Source organism: Primulina huaijiensis, chromosome 5 (genome assembly GCF_012295235.1).
Source record: "Primulina huaijiensis isolate GDHJ02 chromosome 5, ASM1229523v2, whole genome shotgun sequence".
Classification (NCBI taxonomy): domain Eukaryota; kingdom Viridiplantae; phylum Streptophyta; class Magnoliopsida; order Lamiales; family Gesneriaceae; genus Primulina; species Primulina huaijiensis.
The window spans coordinates 16,766,812-16,785,783 of NC_133310.1; the positions used below are offsets into that span (position 1 = coordinate 16,766,812).

Sequence of the window (18,972 nt, forward strand, 5' to 3'; positions counted from 1 at the left end):
ATGATTATAGTCTATTCTCTTTCGCATTTCACACTTTTCTTTGTAAAAACAGCTTCCGCATTATTCGTATTTCACATATTTAAAGAAAATGTTATTTCATAAAGTAGATTGATTTTTGATTATTTGTTCCGATGCTTATTTTTTCAATGAAATTGTTAAACAATATCGGATGTAATCTACGCCTCGATCTCGAGGAGAGACATGCAGCTTGTACATTATATGACTACCATGTTGTAGGCATTGAATTAATAATAAGCAACTCATGAATCTCATCATTCAGCACAGCTGAAAAACACATGCAGTTTCTTTATTGTTACTGATATTTTGATCCAAACTTAAATGATCAAGCATGGTCTGTACTAACACAGTTTGTAGGCAGAAAAAAAAGAGAAAAAATGTTTTTCAGTTTTAACAGTGATCGCCAATGAATGCTTCACCTCATTCAGAAGTATCTGTGCGCAGAGCTGCAAAAGTAAAATAAAGGTTTAGACTAGAACAGAAAACGAATAAATGAAAGAGGGCTAAATAAACAATAGTAGACAGAAAACTTGCATCGGAATTACAAACAATGCAATCTTCCTCATTCAATCCACGGTGAAACAGTAACACTGAAGCAGACAGAATTGGATCAGCGAGAGAAAACTTCGCCAACCCAAAAAAAACATTCGGTATGAAATTGTCTATAGTTTCTGTTTATTCTAATCTGCAGTGGCTCAACCCCGGAAGCATCTTCTAATTTTAGTAGACAACAGTTTTTTTTTGGAAAAAAAAGGCAAGTTCACTTGCCATTTCAAACCAAGAAGTACATGTGTTGAGATTTGTTAACCACAGACTTTGTAAGACACCTGAGAGAACATACTTCGGATTAGTATGCCCTCTAATAGTTGTGCCCTGCAAAATCCAAGTTCACCAGTATCAAAACAATTAAAATCGTAATAAGTATTTAGAAGATGACTATATGTGACATTGGTGTTCCGAGGAAGAAGGGTTTTAACTTAGTGTAAATTTTGAATTTTGAAAGTGATTAAAACTTTATAACAATTGAGACATTGGTTCACTAAAATTATTAGGACAGAACTAGAAATAAGCAAGGGCAAAGACAAACTGTATATTGAGGGATAAGAGGTGGAGAGATGGGAATCACTCCCACAAACCAAACAGATTGACTTTGCCAAAAAATCCGCTTTAAAGATTTTTAACCCCTCTTACAATCCTTCCCACACGTAGTCTTAAAAAACATGGAAATGGTGCCAAAGTGTAAAGAGTGAACTTCTGTTGAGAAGACATAGTTGTGACTCGTGTGAGCACATGTTCATCACGGCCCTGTCAAACAGTCTCCAAACATATAGTTGTATTGTTAACAAAGAGAGAAAAAGATGTCTATTGTTAAGCACTTTGCACATAGAACGTAAATGATCAGAAGTTACAGAAAATGTGATAAGGGAACCAAATTTGTTGTCATAAAAAAAAATTGAGATGATTCATTCCTGGAAGATTCGGAACCACGCAATCTAGTTGATAAATAGTTTTTTTTAATAAAGCCCCATGTAAGAATCTAACGACAATCTATGTTGCATGGATACGGGTACGAGTATCGTATCGAATACGATACGGATACGGCGACACGTCAAATTTTGAAAATATAAGACACAATACGGCTAGAATACAACAATCATTAAAATATATATAAATATTATATATTTATATTTATATAAATTTAGTATTGAAAAGTAAAAATTAAAGAGATAGATGTAATATTTCATTAATCATAATATCTTAAGTACAAAATATTATTTAGGGATAGATGTATATTTTGAGCATAAATAGAATGAAAGAGACGGACAAATGTATAAAGATAGATGTAAAAATTACAGAGATAGATGTAATATTATAGAGATAAATGTAATATTTTGAGCAGAAATAGAATGAAAGAGACGGACAAATGTATAGAGATAGATGTAAAAATTATAGTGATAGATGTAATATTATAGAGATAGAATATTTTGAGCAAAAATAGAATGAAAGAGACGGATAAATGTGTAGAGATAGATGTAAAAATTATAGAGAGATATAATATTTTGAGCAGAAATAGAATGAAAGAGACAGACATATGTATTTAGGGATTTAAAAGCTCAGCCCAATTTATTTTAAATTATTTTCCTTTTAGTCCTTAGAAATTTTAATTTTTTTTAATTAACACCTAAAACTTTTAAATATTAGCAATTTTTCCCAAACGTATCGACGCCGTATCCATGGCGTGTCCTCGCCGTGTCCAAAACGTATCCTGCTTGTCAACCCTAAACAAAGTCAACGACACGGATTTTGAGGTATCCGACACGCGTATCCGCGTGTCGTATCCGTATCCGATACTTCAAAAAAAAATTTAAGGTATCCGTGCTACATAGACGACAATACAAAGAACTTTTCCAACCATTTAAACAAGAAAAGGGAATTGAGTGCATCACAGAATATCAAAGACTATATCAACACATACATTATCTATTTTCCACTTCCATGGCTAAACCATTTTACAGTTTCAAGCATAGCCCAGATATCTTTCTAAATCCACTCGATGACCAATCAACAAAGTCCCAATTTCTGAATAATCCCATAACCAAACCATTTCAGAACAACTTATCATTTCCCAGAAAGAAATCAAGAATGTATTGTAAAGCTCATATCAGGACCAATCCATATCAGCATAAATAATAAATAGGGGAACTTGAAGAAAGCAACAAATTAACATGGCCCAGTCAGTGAGGACTCAGGAGTACCGCTAACCACAAGTCTCTATTCAAAAGACATACATTGATCCAAAATAATCAACCAAAAAAAACCCAAGGCTAGAGAAACTTCTATCAAGGAGTACCATACCCCTAAAGTCAACGTCACTCACATTTGATAAATTTAAACTTATTCAATGTGTCTGTAATACTCAATAAAGTGAATCATCAGTCATAACATAATTCACATTCAGTAAAGAACGATATAATTTTAGCAAAATACAAACTGAAGCACTCATTTTTTTACATATTGTGTAGCTTCAAAATAGATTCCACGACAAGTATAACCCTAAAACAGAACATTTCTGATTTTAGATATCATGCTCCACAGCACATCATTATCCACAATTTTAATCCGGTTCAAGTCAACATAAAAATTAGCACACACTAAAGCTTCCAATCAATCAAACGCACAAGGATCAATCCCACAATAACAAATAAAAACCTAAGCAATAAACGACAACTGATACACGAAGAGACAGATAAATCACCGATACATTCACTGCACCAAAAAATTAAGAAGAACAATAAAGAAAATCGAAATATATAAAATAAAAAAATTACTTGGCTTCTGGGGTTTCCCGTCAACCCACTGGGAAACAGAGAAATGGACCTTCTCTCGGTTCAAAGCTTCAGATTTGTAAGGTTCTTTGAGACACTGTCTCACCAAATTAGCGCAGAGATTAGAGTATGTGATGTAAGTCATCCCCGCAGATCTCCAAAACGGCACCGCCGCGTTCGACGCCATCCCTTCCTTCGCTCCTCTTTCTTTTCTCCTTGCCTGCTGCTATATCGTCGCACAGTTTGTCTGTGGGCCTTTTTTTGCTCCATAATGCACCTTCTTTTGGGCTATCTTTTCTGGGCCTGTCGACTCACATGTCCAATTACTGAATTTTCTTATTTCGTTGCCAAAATGTTAATTTTAGTCCCCTTTTCTTTAATTAATTATAGTATATTTATGTTTTTTCTTGAGGTATATTTGACAATATAAGTATAAGTTTTAACAAAGATATTAAAAAAGATATTAGTCATTTATTTATATGATTTTGACTAAAATGATAAAAAAAAATAGTTATAGACTATAACTGATTTAATGAAAAACATAAGAGTAAAATTGTCATATACCAATATATTTCGTATTAAAATTGATATTTTGCCTATTACTTATTAATATAAAAAAATAACATATCAACATGAACTTTAAGAAGTATACTTAAAAAACTTTATCACTGTATGAAATTTAGCAACAAAATATGTCATGAAAATATCAGTTTTTAGATCAGAATAGATTTTTATAGTAGTAGTTAGTACATATATTTTAATTAATCAAAAGTAAACTACAGAGCTTGCAATACAACCAAAAATTGCATTCCAGTGATAAAGTTCTGATCTTGGACTTGTTGAATCCCAAATGCTGCAAGTACCCAACAAGGAAAGAACCATTGTGACATCCAACGTAGACTTCAGCTAGAATAAGTTCATTCGCATCAATAACAGGTTGTAAGAGCCTTTGAACTGTTAATCTTGCTGAAAGGCTTGCTGTATGGGTGGAACTCAATATGAGTACCAGTGTACCACGAACATCCATACAACCACAACCAACCGAGCTAAATTGGTCACTATTCTTTCGCCATGTGCAAATACTAGTGACATGAAAGGAAAATAGAAGATCATGCCTGCATGTTAAGCAACTGAACCTCTATAAGCATGGTTAAACGTCCTATGTTCAAGAATCCAAAGTACAACACGGGTTAAAATGAACAGTGATATAGCAGTTAACCAGAGTTCTCTATAAGGGACTTCAAGAAAGTCCATTTGTTATTGGGGTCCGTCATCATGTTTGATTGGAACATGTAATGGTAACGCCCCCAGCATCATATGGCATAGTGAAGTCCACGTACTGTTATCCCTTGCACGTGATCGTGATGTCTCCCAAAACTACATCAAAATTCTGAAACAAGAAATATAATCAAGAACAGTTTTATAAATCAGGTGTTCAAGTAAATCTAGCTATTGAATCTTACTTCAAGATAAACTTGATGTGTGAGTTCATTATAAGTCCATGCACTAGAACTGTAACGTCCGAAAAACCAACCTACGTAAACCACATGCATGCAAAGATATGTAAGTTACATAATTGTTTTATATAATTGATTTTAAATGCTACTTGATGCATATGATATGATTAAAGGTATGATTGCATGATTAAATGATTATATAGCATGATTTCATGAAATTGAAGGATTTTACCCGAATATTCGATAATAGGCGGGGGGAAAAGAGACCGGGGACGACTAAGACAAGAATAAATATTTTTCACTAAATATTTTCAAGGCTTCTTAATATGATTAAAAATTATTTAATTTTTCTAAAAATAGTAGAGTTCGAATTATTTTACGATTCGAGCTCGATTTTACCCGAGAAATCGGTTATGGGCAAACGATGAGTTTTTAAAATATCAAAAATATTATTTTTGAAAACTAATTTTTATAAACTTTTATTTTACAATTAAATAAGAGTTATTAGGCCCAATTTAACTAAATTGACTAGTCCCAATTGCTCATAAACATCAAAGCCCAAAATCAAAGCTCATTATCATGAAAATTAAATCTATAAAAATGCAAACCTAGGTCTTTTTGGACCCCTGTTCAGCCGAAATCTTGCACACGCATATCACACAAAATTCGAACTTTTCAGGAGGAAAAGCTTGGGTTCTTCGTCGTCCAGTCGTCCATCTTCGCACCCTCGAAAACGATTGAATATTTGAGCGTTTTAAACGCAAAGACATGTAACCAAACTCTTTTGAAGCAACATTCAAATCATAATATGCATGTTTTAATTGTTTATGCATGAAAATTATAGGTGTTTGATTATTTTAACGGTAGAACGAATATTTCAAAAGTTTTGACGATTTTACTCTTGTTTCCTTAACGTTATGATTTATAAGGGTTAAGCCGCCAACATAGGATGAATTATGGTTAGAACATGAACAAACTTAAGGGAAAACAAGGCTGTAATCACGCCTAATCGGATGATGGACCGAGGGTTTTCTAGGAAGCAACTCACATGCATAGCTTCAAGGGGGCGGCTCGGGTGTGGTCTCTTGGAACTCGGCCAGGGCTGGTTGGGGCTTGGCCAGGGTCATGTACTAGGGCTAGGAACGGTCCTAGGGTGGCTAGGGCTCGAGGGGAGCGGCTGGGGAAGAGTCCTAGTGAAGTAGAACACTCCTCATGCACGCATGTGCAAGCTGTGGCAGGGAAGGGCTCGAGCTGGCTTGGGAGCGAGCCAGACTGGTCCAATAGGTTCCAAGGAAGGTGTTGAGGGGTCGGATTCTAGGCTGGGATGGTGGTGGCTCGTGGCCAATGCACCCGCAGCGTGGAAAAAAAAGGGAGGGTGTGCGCACGACTCTTGTTTTCGGATGCAGGGCTCGCAGCATTTGTTCAGGGGCTCGGGCTAGGTTCGGTTGGGTCTGAGCATGGTCCATGGTCGGTGAGGGTCAAGTGTGGTCGGTGGTTGATGAGCTAGGAGAATCCTAGTAGGACTAGGATTCTAGCAAGGTTAGGAAAGGGGGGCTGCGTGTTCATGGCTGGTGTAGGGGTCTTTGGCGAGGGCTGGGGGGCTCGGTGCTAGTCCAGTGAGGTTTAGTAGGGTCCCTAGGTTGGTTGGCTAGAGTTTGGCTCGGGGTGGTTTAGGAATGGCTCGACAAAATTAGGAGTTGGCTCGGTAGGTTCATGCAAGGGTCAAATTTCGAATTTAAAGGCATAAGTTTCGAACCATGGGTCTATGGGGGTGGTTCATGGCTCACAAGGTAGTTTAGGTAATAAAAAGTCCATGTATAAGTTCTGGGATCAAAATATTAAAGTTTGAATTAATTCGGGAATTAAACGCTTCACGAACTAATGATTACGAAAAGAAATCGAAAGCCTCGAATTTAAGCTAAGTAAAATTATTAAAAAATTAAATTTAATCTTAAATAATTATTTGTTATGGTCTAGATTCAATGAAAGTAGGAAAAAGTCAAAATCGAGAATTTTATAGTCCAAAGGCAAAACAGTCATTTTACACCTAGGTAATATAAAAAAGGTTGGCAGCGTCCCGAAGGGTCATAACGCATGTTAAATGATATTTTATGATGATTTTTATGAAAATATAATATTTTATGATTTATGGTAAAGTTGTGAAATTTTTACTGTAAAAATTCTATTTTTGGAAAGTTATGATATTTGAGGCTTTTAAAAGAAAAAGAAAAAGAAAAATATTTTGGGTGGATGTGAATTGACTGTGACAAATGAAAGAGGATATGTGGGAGATCCGTTTTAAGAAAGAACGGTGAACTTACAATTTTGTGGGAATGTCGTGAGGTAAAAGACCCTAGAGGAAGCTCGTTTACGGGAAAAAGGCCTCAAAGAGAGCCCGACGATCGTATTTTCATGGCGGTGCCTAGTGCCCGTCCCCATGGGTCATGTGGAGCTTAAAACTGATAAGTCGACCAGAGGATAAAATACTAGTCAGTTTCGAGGATCAAACTTCACCCAAAATGATAAAGGATTGAAAGCTTTACGATTAAATGATTTTATGATTTACGATCTATTTTTAAAAGTTATTTTAAAATAAAAGTATGATTTTAATGCTTGTGATTATATATATATTATTTGCTACTCATGTTTAGAACGTACTGAATCATTAGACTCACTAGGTTTGAATGTTGCAGGATTTGATGATTTGAGGGAGGCGCTGACACTTGGGTGGGTCGAGTGCGGCAGTACACTCCCGAGAGACATTTATTTTCCGCGCTAGCTTGATAGATAAAAGATTTAAAAGATTGTGTTAAAAATTTTATTAGAGACGTTTTTATGCTTTATGATTGATGTTAGTTGATCTTTTTAAAGGTCGACGTAGAATTTTTGGTTAGTTGCCGATTTAGGGATTTTTGCACTTGAGATTGAAAAGTTAAATTATTATGATTTATGGAGATGTTAAGTTATTTTTATTATTAATTTTCTAGTTTATGATATATAAAAAATGAAAAAAAAAAGATGACGTTTCAGTTGGTATCAGAGCCAAGGATCCTCAAAGGGCAGTGTAATGTCACTCCGAGAAGCTCAAGAAGTCACGCCTCAAGTATGTGAGTTTTTACTGCTTTATATTCTATATGCTAAAATTCTTTTAAAAGCTTTTATAATGCATGATATAAATGTTAAAAGCATGTTGGTTACGTGGTTGGATGACGTGTACAGAGTTGCCTCCTAGAAGGATTTTGCGAAGTAATGGTGAGGATAGACATGAGGAGGAGATTCCACAGCCTCCACTTAATCAGGACGCTAGTGTCCGTGTACTAGCCGGCATGGCTCGTTATTTAGGGCAACGCGTAGGAAATGGTGCAAGGGTCCGACCGGAGGCTGCATATGAACGTTTCAGGAGGATAAACCCCGAGGATTTTCATGGCACTACTGATTCATTCGTTGCTGAAGGATGGATTCGAACTTTGGAGGTGATTTTTCGTTATATGGATATGGACGATGCTGACCAAGTTCGTTGTACCATTTATCTGCTGAAAGGCAACGCTTCCTTATGGTGGTTTTCTTCATACTTCACCTGCTAACTTAAGTATCGGAGTGGCCACGCCGGACACCCCTCCTGCGCCCATTCACGCGTTCGTTTTCTTGTGTTCAGAACGTCACTACAACTCATTTTTCCTTAGCAATTTCATATCCAGGTTCAATGGATGGCCCGACCCTGTAAGGTCCAAAATTAAGACTACGTAATCCAACTGCATGCAAATTTAGAAAAATAAAAAATGACTAATTAAATGATTTTAATAGCCTAAATTAAATATGACATGCATGATTATATGTTAAATAGAATCTTATTGTCATTATGCATAAAACTGTATTTTTAAGGATTAATCGAGTGGCGATCGAGAAACGGAGATCGAGGGCTGAAAAATTAAAAATACTTTTATTAAATAATTGTTTTTAATTATTTAAAATAGGGTTGATGTTTTTTCATATTTTTTAAAATAAGGGATTTTGAGGTGATTTTATACGTCGGGACGTAAATTTTATCAGTGTTGGTTTTTCAATAAAAATATGAACGTTTTGACAACCCGACTAATAAATTCACAAAATTTATTAAACAAAATTATTTTTAAAATTTTAATTAAGCACTAATGGGCCTAACTAACCTTCCTAATAGGCCTAAAGTTTAATTGGTGAATAATTATCTATAAAATACTCAAAAGCCCTACCCTAAACCCATAATTCCCACGCCACTTTCATAATTCACACATTTCTCCCCACCATCATATACACGACACATACACACATCAAAGTTTGATAGAAAATTCAAAGCATTCAAAGGAAATTCAAGCTCGAGTCGTGGTTCACAAGGCCCAAATAATTATTAAAAGTTTAAGTTTTAAATTTAGGAATTTTATATTAAAGTTTGGGATTTGTCGGGATTAAAACGCCTTCAAAACGATTAATTAAAAATTAATTAAAAAGTCTAGTATTTAAGCTAAATAAAATTATGAGAAAATTAATTTAAGCTTAAATAATTATTTGGGACATGTCAGATTCAATGAAATTAAGAAAAAGTCAAAAACGAGAAATTTTACGTATAGGGATAAAACGGTAATTTCACACCCGAAAATTAGTAAATGTCATGACAGTACTCCGAATGCTGTTTTATATGCTAAATGATTATTTTCAAGGCTTTTGGATTTTTAAATGATAAAATGCTTATATTATATGTTTATGGAATGTATGATGAAATGATAAAGTTAAAACAAAAGTTGCATGCTTGTTTTTAAACGAAAAATGATATTTACATGTATGATTTTTATAAAGTGATAAAAATGTGAAACATTGGAGGAGGTGAAGTAATCGTGATTATTATGAGGATATGATGTTATAAATGAGGATATCGTGAGGGAAAAGACCCTAGAGGGAGCCCGTTTAAGGGAAAAGGCCCCAGAGGGAGCCCGACGATCGTATTCTCATATGATGAGGATAGGCCAAAGCACAATTGACCGGTGAGAGTGTCGTTGATGTCCCCACTGCCCAGTACTGTGATTACATGTAGATGGATCCATCGACTTATTGAGGAAAAGTAAAGTCACGATTAACGATCTGAATTCAATAAAAGGAAAATGAAATGTTTATGCTCATGATAAAAAGGTTATATGAAAATGTTAGAAAGGATAAATGTTGAGCTTAAGTTATGCATGTTCATGAAATGTTATTTTACGTAAAATGTATTTTTCATTGTTGCATGTGAACTGTATATATATTATTTGCTAAAAAAATTATGATGTGTTGAGTCTTTAGACTCATTAGGTGTTATTGATGCAGATGAGTTTGATGGAGGTCTTAACAGTTGACCTTGCTGGGCTGAAGATGCACATAATCTGAGGACCATCGCTTCCATTTCCCGCATTTATGATTTATGACTTATGTTAAAAGATTTTACGATTTTTTATTTATTCTTTGAGAGGTTTTTGAGAGGTGATAGTATGGGCTATACTTTTCAAATTATTGCTTTTAGGCTTGGTTTTACGTTTAAACTATTTTTTTGATTTTCAAATAATAGTTGATTGTTTATTTTTAACTAGAGAAAAGAAAATGGCTACCAAAATTTACTGGACTAAGTCGTCCGTACAATACTAAACAAAATAAATGTGTAAATATGGCCCTCGCCAATGCTTCTACACAAGCAAAACAGCATTGATACAACCATCGTTTTCAGGATTATTTGTGACTTGAGCATATTTCCCTGCGTTTACCATCCATCAAAAATTTAAATACATAAGGTCAAAATTTACGTAGCTCAAAATCAACCTACATTATTAGGAAGAACGAACTTACCCCAAACAACTTTACCAGCAGGAGTGACAAGACCGAGTTCACTAACATTCACCTGAAATACACAAAGCAATGGTATGATGAGCATTCAATAATAAGATAAACCTAAAAAACTTCAAGTTGTAAGTACAGATTAAGGAGGAGCATGGACCTCAATTATGCTCCCTTTGGTCATAACACCGAGAGAAGTATACATGGGGCCATTTGGGTTTTTCTTTACACCGATAATCTCTAAATTAAAGGTACATTTAAGTTCCGGGTGAGTCACATGGGCTTTTGTAAAACGTAACCCAGATGGTCGAATGAAACGCTCATATTTTGGAGGTTTCCTAGTAAAACTTGGTCCAACGAACGTTGCTTTTGTTATCATCCTCTTCCACTGCTTAGCTGCAAATTGGAGGATACATTCACCAAAAGCACAGTTAGCATCATCTGTTGTTTCATAATATTCACGGTAGGATAAATAAACAGCAAAAATCACCCCAACATTTCAGATAGTATCGTATAAGAACAAGGAAATATCCATATCTGACATCACTCGGATACTTACTCTTCCGTTTGCCAGATCTGACAACCCTGAACATCTCATCTTCAGCGACAGGTCTGACCTATGAAGTCAACAAATATTCCAATTCAGATCTTTCTTGAATTCAAATTATTAAACAGTAATACTTCTCAATCAAACAATCATCGCCAGAAATACTACTGAACACAATCATGCGCGTATTTGAAAGTATGATAAGGCAAAGACGCACCATGTTTTCAAAAGGTCACAAAAATGTTACCCAATCCCCTTTCATTATCCCCAAAATAACTGAATCTCATTAGACTTGAAATCTAACTTGAGAAATTACCAGCATCATTAATAATATGGTTAAGTTTTCTACGTTACTTCAGTAGACAGCACCAATATTAAAATGTTTTCAGAAAGATAACCAGCCAAAGATGATAACATAAGGTAGTGATGGATTAAGCTAATAAAAGATGGGAAGACCTCTTAAATGGTTATCTCCAATTGATTTAAGTACAAGGATCAAATATTTGTGAAGGCTGTGTATCAAGGTAGCACAGCATTATCAATCTGTGCTCCATCTCAAGCCCTTACAAAAAAAGGCACATCACATAGACAAGGGAGAAACTGCAGAGCATACCTTTGGTAGAGGCACCTCCCACTTCCCGGCTTTCTCTTTCCTCTTTTGTTTTATGGTGTTGCTAAGAACCTGGATATTTAAGGATGATATTTCAGCGGTATTGAAACATTAGATTTTTATCCAAGGTTCGTGTTTTCAAGTAAAATTTATGAAATAAAGTAAACCTACGAAATTAAGATTACCTTAGCCCTTGTTGTCTCGTCACGATCAAGAAGATAAGCAGGGATGGCACCTTCATGGACATTGTCATCAACCTTGCGCCGGACTGATGATTCTTCATGCATAGCCAATCTATCAAATAATGATACCAAAGCAAGTATGCCAATTAAAACAAGCACCAACACGTTCGTGAAAGGAAAAAACTGATCTTGAAGAGACGTGTAATATGATATCAATCAGTATAATAAGCTCATAAACCAGGAAATTTAGCACTTGAGATCTATCAAAAATGTTTGAGAAATGTAATGATGATAATCAGCATCTTTACAACCAATAGGAATTTCCACCTCAACAGTCGCAAACCAAGAGGATAATCAATATCTCTACAACCAAATGAAGCACACAAAAAAAAAAAAAGCAGTGCAGTAAGAAAAATGCCAGAGAAGCTTACGTTTTCTTCATCAGCGCCTTCTCGGCATACCGCTTCTTCGCAATAATCTTACCCTTGATACCCAACGCCTGATTCGATCAAATAAACAGTTACAACATCAAATCTTTACCTCAAAGACTGAAATACATAAATAACCAAAAAATCAGAGTTAAGAATAACCTTCTGAGAAATTTCCGATCGTTTATGAACTTCTCGCGCCTCCTTCTTGCGTTTCCGCTCAAAATGGTCATGGCGGTAGCCATGCCTTTTCCTGTGAAGCTCTATATGATCTCCTTGCGGCTGAGAAATTAAAATTTTGTTAATTACACATGAAAAAGCGAGTAGTACAACCCAATTTAAGCAAAGGAACCAAAATTCTTCGGGAAACTGATAAACATTCGGAATGATGCATACCATGATGAATCTTTTGAAACCCTAATATTCGTTCGTCTGTGAAATCCGGCGTCTTAAGCCAGCGTTGGAAACAGGCCTTCGCTTCATCCAACAAGTAATGGGCTGTGTCTANACCCTTGATACCCAACGCCTGATTCGATCAAATAAACAGTTACAACCTCAAATCTTTACCTCAAAGACTGAAATACATAAATAACCAAAAAAATCAGAATAAAGAATAACCTTCTGAGCAATTTCCGATCGTTTATGAACTTCTCGCGCTTCCTTCTTGCGTTTCCGCTCAAAATGGTCATGGCGGTAGCCATGCCTTTTCCTGTGAAGCTCTATATGATCACCTTGCGGCTGGAAAATATAAAATTTTGTTAATTACATATAAAAAACGAGAGGTAAACCCACTTTAAGCAAAGGAGCCAAGATTCTTCCGAAAACTAATAGATATTCGGAGAGATGCATACCATGATGAATCTTTTGAGAGCCTAATATTCGTTCGTCTGTGAAATCTGACGTTTTAAGCCAGTCGTGGAAACAGGTCTTCGCTTCATCCAACAAGTAATGGGCTGGGTCTCAAGGATGTTGGGTTGTACTATTGGGCCAATTACCAAACCCAGCCCATGAGAACCTCCGTAAAATAAATATAAATAAAAATATAAAAATAAAAACAAACGTTTCAGCTTATGAGCTCTGTTATCGCTAACATCATTTTCCAATATCTACCACCCCCAAACGGTCAAATTTCGGTACATCAATTCCAAAAATTTCCCAAATTTCAATCCCAAATGCTTCCACACATCCAGTGTATCTCCTCTACTGTTTCTCTTCACTTTTCCCGGTAACCCATTTTCCCTTTCCTCTTGTTTCGCTTACTAAACCCAGAAACAGAGTTCTCTTTAAGCCATTGAAAGTTGATAGATTAGCTGCCCGTAAGCCTTTAAAATGCTCGGTTTCAGTGGTCTCTACTTGGAGTCAACCAAAGGCCAGAGGCCTATTCCGGCTGAGGTTTCTAGAACTATTATCCACTGCGGGGACTCTGTCAAAGGTGACGCCAGTGGGTTGGCCTTTGTGTTTTGGCGTTCGCTTTGCTGTTGATGGGAATGGAACTCCGGTTCTGTGCTTGAATGATTTCGGGAAAGATTTTCTATTGATAGATGTAGTCTTCATGTTCAGGTGCGTGCGCCTTGATGATAGATTGATTGTATCTCCTCTGGTAAAGTTTAATTCTTGATGGTCTTTCACTGGTTCTTGGTTGCGTCCATTTGTGATGATGTATGATGGCATTTTTCTGTTTCTGCAATTTGACTTTACCCCTTCATATGTTGTTGAAAGAAGTTGTGTGTATATGTGATTGAGTTGATTTATGCCAGTTAGAGCAATCTGGGGTCCGGACGCCGCAGTGCACGATTCAAGGGAACCTTAAAAAACCTGGAGATAGGAAGGCTCTTCGGGTAAGAAATCTTATTATTTTTAGTTTGTTTTCTCGAGTTGAATTTAAGTTTCCTAGCGTCTTACTAGATAGTTTATAGTCTGTTATAATTCATATCCATTTTAAGAAATTGATGCCTGTTCAAACGAGATGAGTGATTGATTGATTGTTAGATTTCTGTGAACAAATGAATGCATCCACTAACTACTGATATCGTCTTTAGTTTGACTAGTGGCCACACATAGGTTCAATTCTCATTTGCGTTTTCAACTTCATTGTGTCACAGAAACTCTATTCAGCATGGAAAAAACGATTTAATGGGGAAGTAGATGAAAGCTACATCTATGCAATTAATGATGAGCGTGTGCTTCAGATGGAAGATTTTCCTGAGGTATGTTGTTAATTCAATGTCGTCGTTCTTTAATTCACTCGATATATATTGTTATCAGATATTAAGAAATTGTGGATGGATTCATGAAATTTACTTAATAATTATTAGAACTTTTACAGGATGGTATGTGGGCAACGTCTCTGGAATATTCATCAGCAGACCCACCCGGATCCTCTTCGAGATTGTGCAACAAAGATCGTAGATGAGATAAATACCAACAACTTAGAAGATGTTTATCGTTTTAGCAACGTTTTTGTGGATTTGGATTTCCAGGTTTGTGCCTCCAAAATTTCTGACTATTTTTTTGGGTTGTCCTTATTTATTGATTTAAGTTCCTGTTTTAACAATTTTCGGGTCAATACGTTCATCTTGTATCTGTTACTTTTATAGCTAAATTCATAACTTAAGTTTTATTTATTTGTGCTGGAGAGGTTGCTTTTGAATCTGTGATTGCTTCTCAAAAAGTCCATCTTGGGTCCAACAAATTGATAAATTATGAGATTTTGCGAAACAAAATGAAAGCATGACAGGCATCTTATACCGTTGAAGGACAGAATTTCATGTGATTGATTAATGGAGTAATGTCAATTGATGCTTCATCCGGAGACTTTAGATTTTGTTGGTGAATGAAAATTTAGTTGATCAAGTATAAGCTTTTTTCGGGCCGCATCTGTTAGGAATAAAACCCATGCCAGTGTTATAAATGTTTATAAGAATTGTGAAACATGAGTTTGAGTGTTACATGTATTCAACTGAATGTAACAATTGGATATTTTCTGTCAGTAAGTAAACTCATCGAGTGTGATGTGTTTCATTAGGTGTTAGATTCCAAAATGGTGTGGATTGATCGTCTAGGATTGGATGTGCGCCTGACATCGGTTCAAAAGGATGTATACGAGGTTCGAATTCCTTTCCCTAGAGAAGTGGCTGACGAAAAGGGTGCAAAATCTTCTTTCAATGGCATGTCTCAGTTTGCTTGGGAGGTGGAAAAAATTTCCATGTCCCTGAGTTCAATAAAGTGAAGCATCTGAAGAAGATCTCAAACACTGCCATATTAGTTGAATGAGGTTTATTTGAAATTTTGATATCCCTTTTATGCACAATTTTCTGCGATGTTTCATTCCCGGATTTATGTAATTTTTTAGATAAATTTTTGTAGTTTCTGTTGAGGCATTGTACAATGTTGTTGAGTTGTTTGTCACTAAAGATAACATTGTGTTCGAATGAAAATGCTTACCCGGAAATTCTTCTTCATCTTGCTGTCTTGAGTGCAGAGGATTTTATCCTTTTTCGGGTTCATTTTATTTCGGAACATCCAAAATAGCCACGTTTTTTTATAGCCATTGTACGTCTCATTGTTCTGCATAGCATTTCGATTCGTCACGGACATATTAATGAACATCCTGAAGAGATGTAAGTTTTTGGGAAGGGTAGGTCTCTTGTGAGACTGTCTCACGAATCTTTATCTGTGAGACGTGTCAACTCTACCGATATTCACAATAAAAAGTAATACTCTTAGCATAAAAAGTAAAACTTTTTCATGGATGACCTAAATAAGAGATATGTCTCACAAAATACGACCCGTGAAATCATCTAACTTTTTTGGATTTTCCCGATCCTTACCCATCGGGTCCAACCTAACTTGTACCGACCTGTAGTTAGGTCTACTTCAACCTGCGCTTAAATAGCTTAGGGTCATCCACAACTTCAAAACAGGGATGGTGAGCAGTGTAGCACTAGTTTAATTTTTAAATTTTGTTTCTTTTTTTATGTTAATTAAGTTTTGTTTTTATTTATATTTTATATTTATTATTTGATATAAAATAAAGATAAAGGTCGCTCGAGATCAAAAGTAGTATCTGTGATATTAGCGCCACGTTTCATTGGTATGTGTATAAAGATGTCACATCATACAGATGAGTAATCATATGATGATTGTACTAAACAACCCTCCCTCGAACTTTCCACGTGGTTATCACTTATCGAGTGGATAAGTCTGCGGTTATGGTTGTACATCATTAGTCTTTAGAACCGGGACAAGATAGAGGTTATACGTACTAATACTGCATTTTGTCTCGTTTATCGCCTCCGCAAGAGTTATCAGGTGATGAGATTGGGTGTAGATCCGACATACGTATGAAAATGCTTTGTAGTCGTGGATTCAACGCTCACCTAATGTGTGAATATTCTATGTGATCTGATGAGTTAATAATACAAGAAATCTCTGGCCATAATAATATTTGTGCTTTAGGGAAAATGGTTTCCCATGTTGTACATACGATGTCACAATGGTTACTCAAAGATACGTCAAGTCGTTATCGCAACTCTCGATATACCAATGGTTTCATATTCGATCGATATATATGAGATGAAAGAACTGTATTGTACGCTAACCATAATATATTGGTTCTTGCATGCAATATCAGTGATATTTGGGGATCATGGGACAATGCTACTAAACGTTTTTACCATGATCTGATGGATGTAATCAGACTTGAGTTCTGATATTCTTGTGATCAAACTGTTGATACACAAAATGAGGATAATTTGAATAAGCCTCTATAAGATACATGTGTTGTATCGAATCACATGAATACGTATGATTTTGTGTTTTTTTTTTAGATAGTCGAATTTAAGGAGAGTGCAACTACATAATTTAGTGAAAGAGTTCCAAAATAGACAACTGCACAAAAATGAACAATGAAAAATGTTGACGAAAATTTCATTTTTCACTATATTGACGAGTTTTGTACCATCATCACATTGGCGATGTTAGATCGTCGATCGAGATTATAATAAATCCAAAATTATAAATTTTGTAATTATTAAACAACAGAAAATCTAGTCAAAAGTTTATTAATTGATTTTACCATGTCAAAATACCCAATGAATATTAGTAAGAAATCTAAAATTAATTAATAAAATAAATAATAATTATTTTATTTAATTATATGTGATATGTCAAAAGTTGAAAAATACTACATAATTATCGAATCATATGATTTATCAAAAATTTGAAAATACTAATATAATTATTATATCGTGTATTTTCTAAAGTTGAAAATATACATGGGATATTTTACGAGACTAAAATAAATGGAATTCAAGTGTTATAGGAGGATTATGATTCTATTATTGAGAAATAAAAAAATGTGTATCATCAATAATTTTTTTTTTTGAAAGGAAACCACATAATCATTCACATAAATCAAAGTTAGCTACATCCATCAACCATGATGGGTACAAACTCTCAGACCAGTAATTATGAGATGGATGATTAATGGCATACTGTGCTAGACTATGAGCCACCTTGTTTGCAGATCTATATACATGGTTAATTTGAAGGACTCGACCTGATTTAAGGAATTTCAAAATGTCACACAGCAAAGAACCATCAGTATTCAAAAACTCTGAGGGGTCTGAAATCATCCAAACTGCGGTGATGGAATCCGAACAAACCCTCACATTTGAAATCTTCAGCCTTAATTCCAACAAAATACCACTATGAATTGATTTAATCTCCGCAGCTAGAACCGTACCTGGATTGCGAATACCACAAGCAGTGGCCGCAACAATATGTCCATAGTATATGCGTCATTTTTAGAGAGAAGTTCTCTCCCCTCTCTCTAGGGAAAATGGCGCGTCACTTTTTCTGATTCTGTTCTCTTGAAACGAGATTCTCTAGTTTTCTTTTCAACTGTTCTCCAGCTACTTCCATTACAGATTATCCACTCAATACTTCTGATTTGATCTGCGTTGGTTTGTGATACTTCTCCTCTTCCATTACGCATATCTGTAAGTTTAGCGTAGACCAAGTGTTTGTTTATTCGCCTCAATGACAAAGCGTGGTATTGAAGCTTGCTCCTCTTCCCATGGTCAACTGGTGAATAATGATGGCACTTAAAATACTCTTCCCCCTGTTGTTTCTGATTCTCAGAATAAGATTGATTTAGGGAAGAAGATGACTGGACTCGATAATGACTCTGATAAGATCACTGATGTTCACTCTTCTCCAACTAATGAGAAGACTACTACCAAGGCTAATGATATGAAACTCCCTGCAATGCATAACAAAGACTACCGTGTGCCCTATGCGAGCTTATTAAAGAAAAATTGCATGGCTAATGTTAACTATAAGCTGGAATTTATGGAATCAGGCACTGAAACATTAGAGTTCGGAATAGAGGATATTGATTCTATTGAAAAGACGTACGGCATATGTTTGTTGGGATATATCATTAGTGGAAAACCTCCCACAGCAGCTTTATTTGACTTGGTGCGTCTTTGGGGTTCGGATATTCGCTTCCAAACTCATGATAGTGGCTGGATAATATTCACTTTTCCTACTACTGAAATCAGAGA

The 18,972-nt window shown here is 35.5% G+C and overlaps 2 protein-coding genes and 1 long non-coding RNA gene across 4 annotated transcripts; 1 reads left to right on the forward strand and 2 right to left on the reverse strand.

Moving 5' to 3' along the window:
• Positions 1 to 245: 245 nt before the first annotated feature.
• LOC140976700 (uncharacterized) lies at positions 246 to 3,645 on the reverse strand. Its single transcript, XR_012175297.1, has 2 exons — positions 3,348 to 3,645; positions 246 to 464 (listed from the first exon to the last, which is right to left on the reverse strand). It is a non-coding gene; the product is annotated as an uncharacterized lncRNA (long non-coding RNA).
• Positions 3,646 to 10,330: 6,685 nt separating this feature from the next.
• LOC140977534 (uncharacterized) lies at positions 10,331 to 13,272 on the reverse strand. 2 transcript variants are annotated; one of them, XM_073442280.1, is made up of 9 exons: positions 13,255 to 13,272; positions 13,022 to 13,141; positions 12,407 to 12,474; positions 11,979 to 12,087; positions 11,797 to 11,865; positions 11,196 to 11,253; positions 10,797 to 11,032; positions 10,649 to 10,700; positions 10,331 to 10,556 (listed from the first exon to the last, which is right to left on the reverse strand). In XM_073442280.1, the coding sequence occupies exons 1-9, from the start codon at positions 13,255 to 13,257 to the stop codon at positions 10,489 to 10,491; spliced, it is 783 nt and encodes a 260-aa protein (XP_073298381.1). In that variant the 5' UTR covers positions 13,258 to 13,272; the 3' UTR covers positions 10,331 to 10,488. The 2 variants fall into 2 exon arrangements, with proteins under 2 accessions (XP_073298381.1, XP_073298380.1); XM_073442279.1 differs by lacking the exons at positions 13,022 to 13,141; positions 13,255 to 13,272 and adding exons at positions 12,566 to 12,685; positions 12,800 to 12,907.
• Positions 13,273 to 13,493: 221 nt separating this feature from the next.
• LOC140977683 (glutamyl-tRNA reductase-binding protein, chloroplastic) lies at positions 13,494 to 15,864 on the forward strand (the record flags this gene model as incomplete). The annotated part of the gene is given in 10 exon segments (XM_073442428.1): positions 13,494 to 13,752; positions 13,755 to 13,806; positions 13,808 to 13,920; positions 13,923 to 13,963; positions 14,161 to 14,241; positions 14,506 to 14,610; positions 14,730 to 14,771; positions 14,773 to 14,883; positions 15,429 to 15,594; positions 15,597 to 15,864. Coding segments are annotated over 10 exon segments (1,050 nt in total), but the record flags the coding sequence as incomplete, so codon positions are not given.
• Positions 15,865 to 18,972: the final 3,108 nt, after the last annotated feature.

Coding starts and splice junctions, on each gene's coding strand:
- LOC140977534 (XM_073442280.1), bottom strand. Junction 11,254..11,796: donor GGGAGGTGCCTCTACCAAAG/GTATGCTCTGCA, acceptor TTGACTTCATAG/GTCAGACCTGTCGCTGAAGA. Junction 11,033..11,195: donor CAGATCTGGCAAACGGAAGA/GTAAGTATCCGA, acceptor TCCAATTTGCAG/CTAAGCAGTGGAAGAGGATG.